Below are 19,902 nucleotides of genomic sequence, written 5' to 3' on the forward strand. Positions count from 1 at the left end.
ATACCCTGGAATACCATAATCAATTTTATATGTAAATAAAAAATTGAACTAAAAAATTAAAACTTAAGATTTTTTTCCCTGAAAGTTTGGGCTGAAAACATGGGTGCACATTGTACAGAGCAGTGCATTGTACGTGGCCAAGTATGGTATTTTCATCAATCATAGTGCTAGTTTTTACAAATACTTATGTGTGTATATTTTTTAAAAAGGTTCTCAAGTTGTTGAGTTTATGGTAAATATTTTACTGACATTTACACTTCCATTCACTCAGTTAACATAAAACAGTGTATACTCTATGCCAGGTTTTACATTAAATGTTAGCGTGGTTACTAAAATGAATCAGATTCCTGTCGTTAAAGTAACAGTTTAATGGATGCAATCAATATATGAACAATAAATTATAATGGGGAGCGTAGGGGCTGGATTCATAAAGTTAATGACATCTGAGTTGGATTTGACAGAATGATGAGTAGATACAGAGAGGGTAAAGCATACTCACGAGAGTAAAAGATAAGTTTAGAGACATGAAGAATTCAAGATATTGGCCCATTTGGTTCACAGTGAGTTTACTGAGTCTACAGCTTAGAAAAATGAGGCTGTTATATAATGAGGTAGTTGAAGGCTAGATTGTAAAGGTTTATACAATGCTCTGTTAGAGAGTGTGCATTACTTGTAATTTAGAATAATAATGCAGCACTATAGATTGAATTGATATAAAAAAAATGGGTGACAGGACGACTAGTTGGGAAACTAGTCACTGTTACGAGTTGTCTGAGAGAAGTTAACGTGGTAGGGAGGGATTTCAGAGCTACTGTGATAGTTTCCTTCACTCTCCAGTGAAGGAAAAGAGGAAATTGACCCTAAGGTTTCCAGCTTGGTAGGCTGGGTTGGTTTTGATGTTCAAATAAGATAAAGACATTAAAAATATAAAACTTTAAAGTTAATGCATATAATCCATCTTTAAAAAGTGGGGAGCTTAGAACCTTTAAACCTTTGTTCTTCCTTATTTTATCAACTTCTATCGTGATATATTATTCCCCTAAACTTAGTGTTCACATTTTTATATAGTAAATGCTTGTTTAGATTTACTACTAAATTTTCTCATTTTTCCCCTCATCAGTACATTTTTCATCTTACTACTTTCTGGTTCAGTTTCCTCTTTCTGAAAAGACATATTAATGAGGGTCTGACAAGAACATATTCTTTTGTCTCAAAATGATTTTATTTCATCATTACTTTTCTTAAAAAGTATATTTTATTGATTATGCTATTACAGTTATCCCAATTTTTCTCCCTTTGCCCCATTCCACCCAGCACCCCAAGTTCTCTCAGGCAGTCCCCACACTTGTTCATGTCCATGGGTCATGAGTATAAGTTCTTTGTCTACTCCATTTCCTATACTGTATTTTACATCCCCGTGGCTATTCTGTAACTACTAATTTGTACTTCTTACTTAATCCCCTCACCTCTTGACCCATTCCCCTACACCCACTTCCATTCTGGCAACCATCAAAGTACTTTCCGTATCCTTGATTCTGCCTCTGTTCGTCTTGTTTGCTTAGTTTGGTTTTTTTTTATTCAATTGTTGATAAATATGTATTTATTACCATTTTATTCATAGTTTTGATCTTCTTTTTCTCAAATAAGTCCCTTTAACATTTCATATAGTAATGGTTGGTAATGATGAACTCCTTTAGTTTTTTCTTGTGTGGGAAGCTCTTATCTGCCCTTCGATTTTAAACGATAGCTTTTCTGGGTAGTATAATCTTGCTGTAGGTCTGGCTTTTCATGACTTTGAATTTTTCTTGCCAGTCTCTTCTGGCCTGCAAAGTTTCTTTTGAGTAATCAGCTGACAGTTTTGTGGGAACTCCCCTGTAGGTAACTAACTGCTTTTCTCTTGCTGCTTTTAAGATCCCTCTTTATCTTTAAACTTTGGCCTTTTAATTGTGATGTGTCTTGGAGTGGGGGCCTCTTTGCATGCATCATGTTTGGGACTCTTTGTTCTTCCTAGACTGGCATGTCTATTTCATTCACCAAATTAAGGAAGATTTGTTTCCATATTTTTTCAAATAGATTTCCAATTTCTTGCTTTTTCTCTTCTCGTTTTGGCACACCCATGATTCAAATGATGGAACACTTGAAGTTGTTCCAGAGGCTGCTTATATTATCCTCATTTGTTTTGGATTCTTCTTTCTTCATTTTGTTCTGATTGGTGGTTTTTTTGTTTTTGTTTTTGTTTGTTTTTTGGGCTTTTTTTTTTTGCATCCTTATATTTATAATTGTTGATTTGATTCTCAGCTTCATCCACCCTGGTGTTGTTTCCCTGTAAGTTACTCTTTATTTCAGTTAGTGTATCCTTCATTTCTGACTGGATCTTTTTTATGCTGCTGAGGTCTTCTCTAAACAGTCCTTTGAACTCTGCATCTGATAGATTGCTTATCTCTATTTCATTTAGCTCTTTTTCTGGAGTTTTGATCTGTTCTTTCATTTGGGCTCTGTTTCTTTGTCTCCTCATTTTGGTAGCTTCCCTGCATTTGTTTCTATGTATTAGGTAGAGCTGCTATGACTCCATGCCTTGGTAGCATGCCCTAATGTAGAAGATATACGGTAGGGATGAGTGTCACAGCATCCCCTATCACTGAAGCTGGGTACTCAAGTTGTGCTCTTTGTATGGGCTGGGTACACCCTCCTCTTGTAGTTGAGCTTTGATTGCTTTTGGAAGGTCAATGGATGGGATTTACCCAGGACACTCAGTGGCAAGGACTGGCTGTAACCACTGATGGCCAACCTCTGCCCTTTGCGGAGGATCAGCTGTGCAGGGGCAGGATGGCGGTGCTCCGACATGGTCTGTAGCTGTCCACAGGGTGTGCAGGCTCTGATTTCCCAGGTGGTGCAGGCCAAGGTCAGCCCCAAACTGTGTTTTGCCTGGGACCACCCTGCATGAGCTATAAAGCAATCTGAGATGGCTGCTACTTATGCTGGGCTTTGAGATTCCCAGGTGAAGCCAAGCTGTGAATCTAGGCTGACTACTACTAGTGCTAGTTCTGGGGCCACTTAGTAAGAGATACAGGGGGTGGGGGCTCACTGAGGCCAGCTGTTGCTTGTTTGAAAGGATTTACAGAGTTTTGAAGCTTGAGCCAAAACCAGCTATTCATATGGGAAAGTCACAGTTAACAGTTTGGGTGGACCAGTAAGTTGGGTGGCAGGGAGTCTCAGGGTATATCCTGGTCAGGGCAAACAGTATATAGCCAGGTTGATGGAGTCTCAGTTATTGCTCCAGCCTGCCAGTTCTGTGGTTCTGTGGCTCTGTGGGGAGAGGGCTCAGAAAAGGGACAATGGCCTCTGCCAGCCTTTCTTGTCTGAAAGAAAGCTGTCCTCTTGCCTTGATGCCAGACAAGTCAGTTTCTGCCTTTCAAGCTGCTACTTTGGTGCTGGAGCTCACAAGGAATGAGCCTAAGTAAACCTGTGTGTGGGTTCTTTAAGAGGAACTCCTTGGGACCCTAGAAATTTCTTCCACTGACTCAATTCCTGCTGGTTTTTGCAGCCAGAGGTTATGCGGACTTAATCTTCCTGGCACTGAAACCCCTGGATGAGGGGGCCCTGGTGTGGGGCTGGAACCCCTCACTCCCTCCTGAATTTTTATCTGCCACATGTGGATGTAGGAGCAGCGTGTCTCTGCCCCTTCTTGCAATCTGGATAGAGGTGGTTTCTTTAATTATGTAGTTGTCAGACTTCCATTCAACTTGATTTCTGACAATTCTGAGTGTTGGTTGTTCTATATTTTAGTTGTAATTTTGATGTGGTTGTGCGAGGAAGTAAGCCATGCTTACCTGTGCTGCCATCTTGACGGAAGGAGTCCTGAATATTACCATTACTCTTAAATGATCATTTAGCTAAGTGCAAAAAACAAGTTGGCAGTTTTAATACTATTGCATACTCATCGTACTGTTTGACTAATAAGAAACCTGTTGTTTAATTCGGTGTTTGTAGGGAATCTTGTTTCTTTCCTGATTGCTTTTAAGACTTATTTTCCTTCGCTTTCTTCAGTTTCACTGTTATGTGTTTAGATATAGATTTATTTTTATTCTGTTCAGCATTGTGCCCTGCTTCTTGAATTTGTGGGATTCTTATCTTTTTGTCAGATGGGAAATTTTGAACCTTTATCATTTTGATTATAGCCTCTCTTCCATCTCAAACTCCTTTTTTTAAGTTCATTTTTTGTTTGAGTACATATTTTGTATATGGCTCTGAATATAGAACTTGTGTTATATAAATGTTATTTTCCATAATTATTATCTGTTCTTATGTTCTAGTCCTTTATCTCCCATCTACATTTTGGTCATTTCTCTCAGTATAGTATATCTGCTACCAAATTCGAACTTGGAATCTGACTGTTGACTGTTTCATTGCCATTAACTCCATTTTTCATTTTCAGGAGTTTTGAGAGCTTTGTTTATACTTCCTATTGTTTTTCTTTCCCTATTAGTATGTTCCTTTTCAGTATATTTTCTTCTATTATATCTTTAAAATGGAATGTTTAAAATTCTATAGATTTTTACAGTAACTGAAGCTCTTGGTGTTATAATTCTGTTGTGTTTTAACCTTCTTTGTTGCTGAAGGATCATTTCTTTGTCTTTTTTTTTTAATAGTTTTGAATTGTGAGCTCATCTTTAAAAAGGGGTTTTTAAATAGTAGAGTTTATAGGTAACACCATGTTATAATTTATGTGACTTGGATATTTAATCTCTAGGTATTTGATATTAGTTCAGCCTTCATTATGGGAGTGTCCCTGAAGTGGTTTTGAGTTGTCTACCAGGCTCAGGGTTAGCAACTAGAGGTAATTTTACGTTAATTTCTTGTGTGCTTCTATGTTTGTAATTGTTTGGGAGGAAAGTGGAGAGGAGAGAGGCATTCTCCAGCTATCCCTGGGACACATCATGCATATTTACCTAAGGTAACTTTAATAATAACTGTACTAAGTGCCAAAGTTCTAATTAGGTTTGATGTAATGACTTGTATTGATAAGCCATCATATCTATATGTATGTCAGTCACTTGGCATTTCTTCTCTGAATTGCTTGTTTGTATCCTTGTTTTCTTTTATTTATTTGAACAATAGGTTCTTTGTGTATTTAGTTATTAATACTTTATTGTGCATATGCTTTCTTCTAGGCGATCTTTTAAAAAAAAACTTTTGGAATCTTAATTCACCTGATATTAATGTGTGGTGTGCAATATAGGAATCTTGTCTTTTTTTCCTGATGTAACTAGCTGATTTTTGTACCATTACTTAGGTTCCTTTTGAAACCTAGAGATTTAAAATGCTATATTTGTCCCATTTAAATATGCCACATATACTTTGGTCTTTTCAGGTTTTAAAATAAAAATATGTTGCTCTCCTTTAATATTTACATACCCTTTTTAATCTTAATTAAGTCTAATTATAAATCCTCTATTCATTGACTAAACTTAGATTAGAAGCCAGTCCTTTATGACTTGTCCTAAGGGGTTTTTAAATAGTAGAGTTTATAGGTAACACCATGTTATAGTTTATGTGACTTGGATATTTAATCTCTATCATAGTGTGGAACATTGTAGGCGATGAAGTCATTCGTTTAGTCATTATAGGAAATGATTTCATATTAAGTGTATACTATGAAGATACAAGCTTGGGATGGGGTTAAGGTCCTCTAAACCACAGAGTCAACCTATGTATGATTGTGAAAAGGATTGCAGAGTTAGAGCACATTTTGTAAGCCCTTTTTACACTGAGGATGAAAGTCTTAAGTAGTCTCAAGGCCAGGCGAAGATTTTGCTGTTGTGGAGAATGTTTGCTTACATTTCTGTTATTTCAATAGAACCAACTGTGAGAGCAGAGCTGATGGAACAGGTGCCTCATATTGCATTGTTTTGTCAAGAAAACCGGCCTTCAATCCCATATGCTTTTTCCAAATACTTACTACCTATTGTGGTTAGATATCTCGCAGATCAGAATAATCAGGTAAGAGTGCCATGTACATGTTCTTAATGGAAATTTATGTAGTATGATGTATGTAGAATGCCTACCCCAGGTGGTCCCATTTGAATGTTTTTTCTTGACATTGTTATTCTGTTTTTCAAAAGCCCATTTGTCTTAGACAAGATGTGTTGAGAGTTTGGCAAATCTAGGAGGTCTCCTTAATGCCATCATAGACAGTGCCTCGTAGCTGCATCCTCACCTGGCTCCCTCAGATGTCCCTCAAAAAGTTTTTTACAAGATGGTTTCTTTGCTATTCTTCTGTTATACCACAATCTAGCATGTTCTGTCTTTGCAATACTTGAAGAAAATAGCCACAGATTTTTATTTGCATGGTTTTACCAGTTGAGATGAGAAGTCTTCATTGTTATGAAAGTCAAGTAATGGAGTTTTGCTATATTGTATATGTACTTTGTTTATACTGCTAATTTTTTCCCAGGTAAGAAAAACAAGTCAGGCAGCTTTGCTGGCTCTGTTGGAGCAAGAGTTAATTGAGCGATTTGATGTGGAGACCAAAGTGTGCCCAGTCCTCATAGAGCTAACTGCCCCAGATAGCAATGACGATGTAAAAACCGAAGCTGTGGCTGTAAGTAGAATGTGATTTTTCATTTTAGGTAAAAATTAGTCACTATATTGACTAATAAGAGGTACTCAATAAATATTGTGCTACATTATGTTCTGCAGGGTTTATTAGATTTCAGAGTAGCCACAAATTTTTGAATTTGAAATAGATGACTGGCTAGAAAGGAGCATTGGCTTACAAGGGAAAAGTCATATATTCTGTGGGTCTTCTATTGTACCAAATGACTGGAAATTAGATGACTCCATCCCTGAGCTCTGAAAACCAAGATATACAGCAAGAGAATAAGTAACTATAAACTTACTGTTATGTCAAAGTGGAAAAAATAAGATGGGGGAAATAAACAGCACAGGTAAAAAGAACTGTATTGAATGAAGAAACATTTGAAACCCTTTAATTACTATCAAAGACTTTTCTAGGCATTGTGTAAACACAGTAGGAAAAAAATAGTAATACTTGGCTCCTGCCCTTCACAGTATGGTCTTTGGGGAAAGGATAGTCAGACAAGTAATTTTACTATGATGTGATATATGATATAAATTATGATTATTACCAATATAGAGATTAATTCATTATGCACATGATAAAGTCAAGTAAAGTAGTAAGATTTCTAGTGTTTTTTTAAATAGTTAGCAAATATTTTTATAGAGAGCCATCAAAAATAAGGCATGAATTAGAATATAAAGTAGTATCTGTTGCAGTTCTCATCTATATTTCCTGAGTTCAGGTGGTAAGAATTCTCATAATAAATTAGAAAACTGATAAAGCCATCTGAAAATTTATTCAAATCTTTTTGGATACTGAGAGTTTACTATTTCAACATAAAATAATATAATTGCATCTTTGTTGAAATGAAAAAAATCAAGCCAAAATTTTCTAGTACTTGTGAATCATTTAGCAGGATGAGTTTAGTCATCTTTCTAGTATATTTCCTTGGGAATTTCTTGATTTCATTATTTTATTTTTATGTACTCAGGTACCAATTAATAAGTTTAGATACTTTTTCCAGTAATAATCATTTTTATCAAAATTCACATAATATAAAAATAACCATTTAAAGTATAAAGTAACATTTAGTATTTTCACAATGCTTTACAACCTAATAAACCTAGTTTAGAATTTAGAACTGCTAAATTCTAAAACATAGATTGTTTTTATTTTTTAAACTTCACAAGTTCCTCACTAAGGGAGATCAGTTTTGGCATCACTGTTGGTTTATATTGAGCAGAATTTAACTTGTTCTGTTACAATTTTTGATGGGATTTAACAATAGTAAATCATTATAATTGCAGTAGAAAGACTATATCCAGCATTAGTATGAAACCTGTGATTTTCTTAAAATTGGTTTATGTTTATTTTGTCATGTTTTGCATTCCCTGGCTTCCCAGTTGTTCTCTATCTGGGGAATAATTTATTCTAATAAATTTAATTATGATATATCAGTAATACAGTATGACTTTGGATCTTTAATCTAGGGGTTGAAAATTCTTAGAAACTGTACAGAGTCAAAAAATAAAACTAACTTTGGGGTTTAGGAGATGTGGGTATTACCCTGAGTTCTGAGGAGGCTGGGATTTTGATAGAGATTGTGTTGAATCTATAGATCAATGAGGGAATAATTGCCAGTTTGACAATCCATGAGCAGGTAGATCTCTCCATTTATTTAGGTCTCTTATCTCATCAATTTGTTTCCTAGTTTTCAGTTAGACATCATGTATGTACTGTTAGATTTCATGTTTTTAACACAGTTATGAATAACTTTTAAAATGTTTCTACTTGTTTATTGCTAATTTACAGAAATGCATTTGATTTGTATATTCTGACATAGGTCTTGCAAACTTCCTAAACTTTCTAGACTTATTTGTTCTAGTGGCTTTTTTGTAGATTCCTTGGGACTTTCTATGCAGACAGTCAAGTCATATATGAGTAGAGCATTCTTTCTTTTCTTTTTTTTAATTTTTTTTATTTTTTCAAATACATTTGTCTCTGCCTCCCCCCCACCACTTTCCCTTGCCCCCTCCCTCCCTCCCTCCCTCCCTCAACTCTTCCCCTTTGGTTTTGTCCATGAGTCCTTGCTGTATGTTCCTTGACTTTCCCCTTCCCTTCCTTTCCTTTTCTCCATATTCTTTCTAATCTATATGCATTTTACTTGTCATATTTGCACAGCCAGAAGTAGCCGGAATAGATCAATGATGACCGATTATCAGATTTTTTTCCTGTACCAATTGTGGAGGATTTCTTTCAATACCAACTGTTGGAGCAATTTATTTAAATAACGTTGGGCTGGTTCTCAAACAGTTCATCCTCCTTTTGCCTAGTACTATGTTAACTGAAACATGTGCATGTTGGAACTGTATCCTTGCCTTCCTTGGAACCTAGGTTTTGCACAGTGTAAGGATGCGGTTCCAATGTAGACAAGTTCCATTTAAAACAGTACTTTGTAAGGTGAGGACTGCCTCTGTAGTCTTTTCTTAGCAATGCAGGTAAACCCATATCCTTTTTATGGATAATCTTTCCTTTTAAACTGTCAACATTTATCTTTTTACTCGGAAAATGGCATTTTGTTTTTAAAGTTATCAGGTAAAATGATTAATAAGATTGGAACTGTAGGCAAAAGTGAAATTTTAAGAACTTTCTCTGTTTATTATACATTTAGTAATTATTGGTTGATTTTATTGGTGGTATTAATATCTGTTTTTTTGTCTTCAACTCAGATAATGATTATTTTTTTCGTAATGTATGTGATATAATGATGCCATGTCATATTTTAGTATCCTTAAGTTAATATACTTCTAATAAGTGAGCAAACATAACTGGAAGAGTCTTCAGTGTGTTTTTGTTCTCATTTTAGATAATGTGCAAAATGGCTCCCATGGTTGGGAAGGACATTACAGAGCGTCTTATTCTCCCGAGGTTTTGTGAGATGTGCTGTGATTGCAGAATGTTTCACGTTCGAAAGGTATTCAGTTTTTTTCATCTGTTTAAGAACATGTTTCTAGTGGTTGCTGTATTGATATGTGAACTTTTTTTAAAGATTTTATATATTTGCTTTTTAGAGAGAGGGGAAGGGAGGGAAAAGGAGACAGACAGAAATGTCAATGTGCGAGACATAAATCGACCAGTTGCCTCTTGCACGCCCCCAACTGGAAACCAGGCCTGCAACCCAGGCATATGCTCTGACTGAGAATGGAACACTGCAATGTATTTTGAAATTTCAATAATGCTTTTGTTGTTAGGTCTGTGCTGCGAATTTTGGAGATATTTGCAGTGTAGTTGGCCAGCAAGCTACTGAGGAAATGTTGGTAAGTATTACAGAAACAGAGGAGTAGTAAAGGAGTAAGCAATGTATTACAAAATAGCACATAAAATTTATTATGCATATATTTACCCCCAGATTTTATTAACACAATTTAATGAAAGTAAACCAGAAAGATAATAGGCCTTTTGAGTTGGAGTTTAAATTTCTGTAATCTAAACTGTGTTTTTGATAGTTTTTACCCCTCTCATTTTTTATTAAACAAATCAATTCTCATTTATTCAAATTAATTTTTATTAGCAATGTTCAAGTCTTTTAGCGACCAAATCCCATAGCAGGTTTTTAAATGGTTAGTTCATAGAATATATATGCTTAATGTACAAGTTAACATACTTGAAGAGCTTCTAAAACCATCTGTTGTGCCAAATAAGTTTAGGTACAAGCTCTTGGATAATAAGATTTAAGCTGTATTTGTTTGGAGTGTTTTCCTTTTTTATAGCCAATAGTATTGTGAATTAGGTTAATTTATTTAAAATTATTGAGTGGTAATACTAAACAGGTCTTCTAAGTTTTTTTGAAATTTAATACTTCAAAACATTGTAAAAGTAGAAAATGAAATAAAACTACATGCTTACCTCAGAGATACTGCAAATTTTGGTTCCAGACCACCACAATAAAGTAACTAGCACAATAAAGAGTCATACATATTTTTTGGTGTCCCAGTACTATGTTTAAACTATAGTGTAGTCTATTAAGTGTGCATTAACATTATATCTAAAATAAGCAATGTACATTCTTAATGAAAAAATACTTTATTACTAAAAAATGCTAATCTGAGCCCATTGAAAAATCATGCCGATAGACTTGCTTGATGCAGGGTTGCCACAAGCATTCATTTGGGAAAAAAATGCAATATCTGTGCATCGCAGTAAAGCAAAGCACAGTAAAATGAGGTATGCCTGTACTGAATCTCACTCTGTCTGTCTAATGAAACACTATCCTTGGATAGCTTCCCAGGTTTTTCCAGCTTTGTTCCGATAATGTTTGGGGAGTCCGGAAAGCTTGTGCTGAATGCTTCATGGCGGTTTCATGTGCAACCTGTCAAGAAATCCGGCGGACTAAATTATCAGCACTATTTATTAATTTGATCAGTGATCCTTCACGTTGGGTAGGATTTTGTTTAATTATCATTTTTATAAAACTAATACATTTTACAACAAACATGATTTGGATTTCATAATTTAAGAAATAATTGATAATTTAAGGCATGTTATTGTTAATCCTTCTAGGAGTAGACAGTAGACAACTATTAACTGTTTTTGTTAAACTGGAAAAAGTTTCTGCTCAAATATAAAACATGTTCATTGCTATGATGTAGTATATTGATTTTCAGATTTTAAACTAACCTTCAATCTCTTGGATGTCTCACTTGGTCATAGTATTAATAATTCTTTATCTGTTGATGGATTTTGTTAGTATTTTAAGAGGGGGGCGTGCGTGCATGCGTGCGTGCGTGTGTGTGTGTGTGCGTGTGTGTGTGTGTGTGTGTGTAAATGGTCTGTGGTTTTTCTTTGATGGCTTAATTTTTTATTATTTTTGCTTGGCTTTGATCTCAGCATAATAATGGCTTCATAAAACAAGTCAGGAAGTGTTCCCTCCTCTTCTGTGTTTTGGGAGAATTTTTGAATAATTGGTAGTAATTCTCGCTTAAATCTTTAGTAGAATGCAGGAGTAAATTCATCTGGGCCTGGACTTGTCTTTGTCGGGATAGTCTTTTTTATTGCTAACTTCATCTCTTCATTTGTTATATAGGTCTATCCAGAATGTCTTTTTCTTCCAAATACTTTGCCTTCTCCCTTCTCTCTCTCCTCCTTCTGATATTCCTATTACACATACAGTATGTTGGTGAGCTTAAGTGGTATCCCACATTATTCTGAGGCTGTGTTTATTTTTCCTCATATTCTCTTTTTTCTATTTTTTGTCTTGTATAAGTTATTTTTATATACCTTGTGTTCATTAATTTTTTTCTGCCAGTTCAGATCTGTTACTGAATTCGTGTAATTACTAATTTTTTATTTTAGTTATTGTACTTTTCAGCTCCAGAATTTCCATTTGGTTCCCTCTTTTAATTTCTGTGTCTTTATTAATATTCTTTATTTGCTATGAGATTGTCCTCATAGCAAGTATCCTCATATCTTTGCTTCTTTAATCATACTTTCCTTTAGTTCTGCGAACAATTTGTGATGGCAGCTTAGAAGTTTGTTGTTGTTAAGTTCAACATCTTATTACTCTTGCACAGTTTCTGTTACCTAATTTTTTTTCCAGTGTTTGGATCATACTTTTCTGTTCCTTTTCATGCCTTGTAATTTTTTGTTAGAAACTGGACATTTTAGCTAATATGTTGTAGTAAATTTGGGTACTGGTACCCATCTCAGACGCTTGTTATTTGTTGAGTGACAGGTGGAATACTTCAGTGGACTCTTACTTCTCCCCCTTCCAGGAGGCACAGCTTTGGGTATGCCCACAGTCACCCTTGGGGTGAGAGCATTTTAGTAGGAGTAGGAGGTTCACCACCTTAGCTCTCTTGTCTTGTCTCTCCTGGCCTCACCAGCTGGGCCATGGGCTGTTGGGGCCTCAGGATTCTGGGTCACATCTGAGGTAGAGCCTCTATTCCACTAATGGGCCTTTGGTGGAAGACAGGAGCCCCTACCAGTCCACTTCACTTTCCCAGGGCCTGGCCTCAGGAACAGGGAGCTGAGGCAGGAGGAGAAATGCTGAAAGCCTTCTAGCTGGGAGTTTGGGGAGAGGGAGCCCACTGTTCTTGGCTACAGCACTCTGGCCTGGAAGCTCTGCTTCCCTGAGCTGGTCTTGGTTCAGATACCACAGACACTGAACTTTTGTGGATTTTCTTGATTAGACTTCCTTAATTTGTTCTTTGCCCTTAGGACCTTTTCCAGAGGTGCTGAATAGTGGGCTTTTTTCCCATTTCAGTGGGGAGTGTGGGTCAGTGGAGCTCTTAAGCTGTTGTGAAGAAGTTGATCTCAGGATCTCAACATACTCATTTTCAAAATAAAATCTACATAAAGGAATTGGCTGTTGAGCCTTAGTACTATTCTAATGTTTTTCTGTTTTGTGTAAAATTAATAGAAAAGACTAGCTTATTTGAAGTTTCCATTTTGAAGTTTTAACTACCTTGTCATAGTTTTGGTGGAGCAACATCCAGCATTTCCTGTTAATTTGGGAATAGGTTTACATTAAAATGAAGGATTCCTTAAATCTCAGTCACTTGAAATATACGTAAATCCTGTGCCTATTTGAGACAAGCTCAGACATGCATATAATTTAAAAAGTTACGCTGTTACAGAAGTATTAAGGGGGAAAATCTGTAAGTTAACACATACACACTATTCTTTTTACTATCATGTATATAATTCTAGCCTTTTTTAAAAAATCAAGTTGAATCATTTTGTAACTGCTTCTTCAAGCAGGTTTCAATAATAGGTGTACTTGACATGTATTTACCTTTGTAAAATTTATACATAGTATGTAATCCTTGTTTTAAAACTTGGAAAAGGTATTGTTATGCCTAAAAGTAATAATCTAAATTGGTTTATAGTTTTTCTCATCATAGTTGCTTTTGTTAAATTGTGTCCATCCTTCTACTTCCTCTCATAAAATGTCTTCTTTCTCAGTGTGCTTTTTAATCTTAATTACAAACATACAGGAACATAATATGAAGTGAAATTCTGTAACCTTCTCAGCTCTCCTACTTGAGACATTCATTGATAACAGTAACATATGCTTCCAGATTTTTTTGAAATATAGTTTAAGTCACTATAACATTTCTGATGAGTGTGTGTGTATGTAGTTCTCATACATCTGTCTTGCTTCCTTGTAGTGAATAAATTAGTCTTTCTTACCTGAAAATATTAAATTTATTTATCTCATTTTGTGGACTTTATTGCTTTATATGTTCAGTTTGACATCGTTTTCTTCCTGAGACCACAACAGAACTTTGTTTAGTTTTGTTCCATTGTAAATGTTTTATAGGACCTCATATTCATACTTTCATGGTTTAAATATTCAAACCAGGATTAAAACAATTGAAAGTAAAAAAAATAGTTTATAAAGGACGTTAAATTTTAGCTGAAGAATGATTTACAGTTTTGAATATGGGTTTCTTTTAGAAAAACGTTATTAATATCTTAAACATACTTCATTCAGTATAGGGAAAGTAGATTATTAATAATTCTGTATTTTTATGTTTTATGACTGTCGTTTTCTTCCTAGGTTCGCCAAGCAGCTTTTCAGTCTCTGGGACCTTTCATATCCACATTTGCTAATCCATCTAGCTCAGGCCAATATTTTAAAGAAGAAAGCAAAAGTTCGGAAGATACATCAGTAGAAGACAAAAATAGGTATAATTTTTTACAGCTTTGCATTCCAGTTTTACTGCTAGGAAACTTTTTTTTTCATTTTCACTATTTTATAATGTGTTCTTTTTGGAGAGTTTACTATTTTTCTTGGTTATACAAATTGGTAAATATTTTTATAGCTCCATTTTAAATACATTTGTTAAACATTGTTTTGGTTGGTTGTGTAGTAAAAGAATAGATGAAGATGCACAAGACACACTTAGCTTGATGCCAGGCACATGGAACACTGTAAAATAAAATGATAGATACAATAACAGTTTAGAATAAGTTTACTTAATAAATTATTTACCTAGTAAATCATCTGTTGACACTTAGAATATACGAGGTAATGATTATGCAATTTAAAGAGTTTGGTTTGTTAAGAATTAAAACCTAATTTAGGAATATGTTTTATTTTATAGTCCATGTCTTACTATTATTTTTCCCTCCAGTCAGTTATTTAATTTTGGATCTTGGATTCTCTGCTACAGAATGATGATTGTAATCTCAGTTGAGGAGGAAAGTATTTTAATGATTAGCACCAAAGTAGTGTACTTACTAACTAGAATATCAGTTTTACTAAGTATATTTAGTCTAATAGAGCCACAGGTTTTAAAATGAAACGTAGAAGACAACTCTGATTTTTATTTTTAAATTTTTTTGCATTTAAAAAATTTAATTGAGTTTTAGATTTTAAAATTCATTATAATATATACTCAGGGAAAAAACAATTCAGACCTTACTTAGTGCATGGGAAGTAAGCACAAACTTTTGTGAGCGTGCGCTTGAAATAATTGAATACCTGTTCTTTGAAACAGTCCCTAGTTTAATGCTTGAGTTACCATAGTGTCTTGTCCCTCCCTTGTCATGATGCTAATGGACATTTTCTTCTGTAGGTCTTGATACTGTGATATTTGCTTTCTTGGTGTTTTGATTTGGCAGTTCTTCCTTTCTTCTCTGCTGCCTTGTTTTACCTTTTTGCCCGTTCTCCTACTGTCCTGCTGAATAGCCAAACAAACCTGAGGTACTGTTTTTTGTAAAGGAAGAAAAATCACTCTAAACCTGCCTTCCTAGCAAGCACAGTCTGTCAGTTCTTTTGAAAAACAGCTGCTCCAAGAAATTTGACAAAAAATACTGACTGGGGGTGGGGGGGTATTAACTGTTTTTCATTTTTAAAGTCAACATATCTTCACTATCTAATCATACAAAGGCTATGATGTAACTTTATTTTTAAACCTGGAGCTAGTCAGGTAAAGTGAAAATAAAAATTTACGGAGAATTGCATAGGACAGGGTAAGCGAACTTTATGTAAAAGGCCAAATAATTATGTTTTTGGTCTCTGTCACAACTACTCAACTCTGCATTTGCAGTGTGTAGCTGCCATAGACAATATATAAACAGATGGGCTTGACTCTGTTCCAATAAAACTTGACTGATAAAAATAGTTGATGTAACTATCAGGCCTAGTAGTTTTGCTGACTGTCAGTTGATATAGGACATTATTGGAAGAGCTGTTTAAAGGTAGTTATCTTTTAGCTACAGACCTCAATTTCTCTTCCATTGTAATGAGGTACGTCTTAATGTCAAGTCAATACTATTTGTAGCACTGGGTTTTCACTATATTATTTGATTTTATTGAATTGTGTTAATGGTATAGGGGAGGGGAGGGAAGGAAGGAGTTGTGTTAAACATTGTAAAAGCTTTTGTATAGTTTTATTTCCTAGCTTCAAAAAGAGGTATCCTATATATTATTAATCTTATAACCATTAATTTGCCCTCTCTTAAATGTTGCACTGGCTTGTGTTTTAAGCTGCGTTAAAACTATTGTTTTGCTATTTAAGGTTGATTAAGCAAAAATTACTTGAGCACCTACTAAGAACCAGCTACTGTAGATAGAAATAGGGAACTTGGTTCATATTTTCAAGGTCCTCTCAGTTTCCTAGAATTCAGATTTCTCAAATATATTACCAAGTAAGCTAGGTTTTGGCAACACATTTCCATTGCTACTTACTTAGTATATATTGTTTTATCTAATCCTGGAAACATTTAATATCACTTAACACACTTTGAAGCATTTGTTGATTATAAACATCTTATTTTAATAGACCACATTTATCTTTCACTTACCCCAGATTAGACTATTAATGGTTCTTTGGAGGTGTTAATAAATTTACTTCTAGAAGCAGAGTTAAACATTCAGATTTGCATTTCTAAATTTTGCCAAACCAACAATTATATTGTTCTCTGAATACATTATTCTTTTGATTCTCCCTGCTTTCCGTTAGGGAAACCCTGCTCTTCCATTTAACAAAGTCACTGTTAGTGCATTTGCTGTCTCTAGACTCACTACCTCCAAGAGTCTTCCCTTGCGTTTTTCAGGAAATTCAAAGCTTTTGCATCTTGGCGGTCAGTAGGACTGGAATGAGAACTCTAATTTTTAATCGTATCTTTTCAATTGTGTGCTTGTGTGTATCTACAAGTCCATGTAGTGTAGCAATCTAGTGTTTTATCTTTGTGTATATTACCACCTTCATTGGGCCTGGCACATTATAAATCCTGAATGAATTATTATAAGGAAATATTTAATTTCAAAAGCCTTGAATTACTGAGCCACTTATGCTGGGTTTTGTTCATTTAGCTTAATGCCAACTATGTGAAAGTAAAATTGTTATTGGTACAAATTTAGAAGTATTTCACTGATGTTAAAACTTTAGTTCATTCACAGTACTTGAAGGATGTATCTTAGAGAGTATTCTTTGCTTTTATCTCAGGATACAGTGCTTTTTCAAGCAGATATTCTATAGCTTATTTTCTCCTTGAAATACATGCATGAGTACTTATTTTCTTGGCCCACAGTCTCTAGTTAGGAACTCTGAAGGTTAACTATAAGCTAATTATAAACTACAGGAAACTTAAGGGTTTTTTGAGAGAAATGTCTGGCTTACCCTCTGGTGTTCTTGTTGCCTACAATCTCTTAGGAGATCATTCTCACTATGCAGAATCATGTCTCCTCAATTTTTAAAACAATGAGTGTTTGTGATGGTATTTAGAAGTCTCACAACTAAGAATATAATTTTGGCATTTAGCAGCTTGAGTTTGCATTGACTTATTGCCCAGTTCTAGGGGAAAAATCAGTATGTAGAGAATTTGTATTTTTGACAGTTTGAAGCAACTGTTATTCATACATATATAATTCTTCCCAGAATTTAATACTAGGGATTGTTTTTTTGTCTCTAAAATTGTACTAGGAGTTTTAAGTTTGAACAAAATAGTAATTTTACACTAGTCAAATAGAATGACTTGGCCATTATTTTTTCTAAGAATATCAAAATTTAATATTCTTAATTAATTTTAATATTAAAATTTAATCTGAATGCTAACGTGAATATAATGATCAGGGAACTTCAGACCCTTGGAATAGTTATATATACTGAATGGTCTACATGGAGCTTTGTAAAAGTCATCAGATAATAGATGAGGTCTTAACAAGTTTTACTCATTTGCTCCACTCCCCCACAAAACAATTCCTTGTTATAATTTTTAAAATTAAGTTTGCATGATATCAGAAAAACTATAAAAATAACACAAAGCATCCCATATACCCTTTACCCAGATTCTCCAAATGGCAACATTTACCATATTTGCTTTAGTTTTCTTTTCTGAATACTTTGAGAATAAGTTTTAGACTTGGTTTTCATTTTATTTTTTTAAATATTTGTTTCCTTAAAACATAGACATTAATATATAAACAGTCCAATAGCAAAAATTAAGAAGTTAACATAGGTACAGTATTGTCTAATCTAAAGAATTTATTCAGATTTTACCAATTATTCCACTAGTGTTCTTTAAAACAAAAGAAAAAAGATCTTTTAATAAGAACAACATAATTGGAAAATATATAATTCATACACATATAAAGATAATCTGTTTTGCATAATAACACTAGCTTCAAGGGCTATTTTGGTGAGGGAAAGGATCTTACAGGTTATCTAGAACAGTTCCTCATTTTTATGAATAAGGAATAAATATGAAAATCTGAGTCCCTAAAAGGCTTGGGGTTTTATATTTCTCTAGTGCCAATGCTGGGATAAGAATCCAAGAACTTGTAATTCAGTCTTTTCACAGTTGTAACAATTTCATTATGTGTGTATACTATATATCTTACAGTTGTAAGAATGGAAGGGCAACTCCAGAACTTAAAATGCTATCACTCTGTGGTATGTTTTCAGATGACTTAATAAATATTTTTATCTGTATTTAAAAACTTTTTAAAAATATGTTTTTTAAAAATGTTTCTGAAAATAATGTGAACATTACTAATAGATTTAGCCTAATCAGAGGAAAGTTGATAATTTCATGAGCACATACAGGGTCTGTCCAGAAAAAAGTCCAGCCATTGTTAATATAATGAGAATGGTTTGTGCAACGTTGATATAACTTGGCAGCCAAGGAGAGTGGACTGGAATGCACATGCATGAACAATGACAACTTCACTGAACTAGTCAGTGGGGGCAGTAGACACCGTTGAGTGAGTGTGTGTACTGTCTGGCCCTCGCATTCAAAATGACTGAGCCAGTAGAGCAATGAATCTGCATCAGATTTTATGTTAAGCTTGAACATTTTTCCGTGGAAACTATTTGGATGAATCACTAGGCCGTAGCAATTGGCAACTGGTGATTGGCAGCTTCATCATGATAACACACCCATGGAGTTTTTTGGTGAAACATCAAATCACCCAGGTGACTCAGCCCCCCACAGCACAGATTTGGCACCCTGCAACTTCTGACTTTTACCAAACCTAAAATCACCTTTGAAAGGGAAGAGATTTTAGATCATAGTTGAGATTCAGGAAAATATGATGGGGCAGCTGATAGTGATTGGAAGAACTGTGTGAGGGCCCAAGGTGCCTACTTTGAAGGGGACTGAGACATCGTGCTATGTACAATATTTCTTGCATCTTCTATCTTCTTCAATAAATGTGTCTTTTTTCATATTACATAGCTGGATACCTTCTGGACAGATCTCGTATATGGTGACTAACATGTATGGGATATTACTTAGGTGTTAACGTCACTTACTGTTTTTGCATAGTCCTTGTAGGCCTCCTGTTTAGTATCTCTTATTGTGTATATGTAAAGGCACATAATAGTTCAAGGGAGCACCTTTATTTTTTAGAGAGAGGAGAAGGGGTAGGGAGAAAGAGAGGAAGAGAAACATCAATGTGTGAGTGAAACATCAGTTGGCTGCCTCTTGCACACCCCCAGCTGGGGACCTGGCCCGCAACCCAGGCATTTATCCTGACCGGAAATCAAATCAGTGATCTTTTGGTTCACAGGCCAGTTCTGTATCCACTGAGCCACACTAGCCAGGGCTCAAGGGAGCACCTTCAGTTTTTCCCCCACACTCACCTTACAAATTTGCCTACATATCCACCCTTCCTTCTCCTTCATGTGTCTTAGAAAGATGTGTCTTACATGTTCACCTGTGTTCTTCAGCCCATATTCTTTTTGCTTTATCGGTTATTTCATCAGTCTCCTGTATCTCCAGTTTCTTCATCTCTTATAATCCTTTTTCATGAAGCCTAAAAATATGCTCATCTTTGCCATTCTTTTATACAAGGAAAATATCTTTACTCT

General features: G+C 34.8%; 1 protein-coding gene across 2 annotated transcripts in view; it reads left to right on the forward strand.

Annotated features, from left to right (window-relative positions):
* PPP4R1 (protein phosphatase 4 regulatory subunit 1) overlaps positions 1-19,902 on the forward strand; it is a 69,620-nt gene that overhangs the window by 21,763 nt on the left and 27,955 nt on the right. For both annotated transcript variants that reach the window (XM_054587355.1, XM_054587357.1), the window contains exons 5-10: positions 5,858-6,000; positions 6,455-6,601; positions 9,447-9,554; positions 9,832-9,897; positions 10,861-11,019; positions 14,142-14,269. In XM_054587355.1, the coding sequence (XP_054443330.1) occupies positions 5,858-6,000; positions 6,455-6,601; positions 9,447-9,554; positions 9,832-9,897; positions 10,861-11,019; positions 14,142-14,269 (751 nt within the window). The remainder of the gene's footprint in view (positions 1-5,857; positions 6,001-6,454; positions 6,602-9,446; positions 9,555-9,831; positions 9,898-10,860; positions 11,020-14,141; positions 14,270-19,902) is intronic.

This window comes from Pteronotus mesoamericanus, unplaced genomic scaffold (genome assembly GCF_021234165.1).
Source record: "Pteronotus mesoamericanus isolate MK-2021 breed Mesoamerican mustached bat unplaced genomic scaffold, CSHL_Meso_final scaffold_118, whole genome shotgun sequence".
NCBI lineage: Eukaryota > Metazoa > Chordata > Mammalia > Chiroptera > Mormoopidae > Pteronotus > Pteronotus mesoamericanus.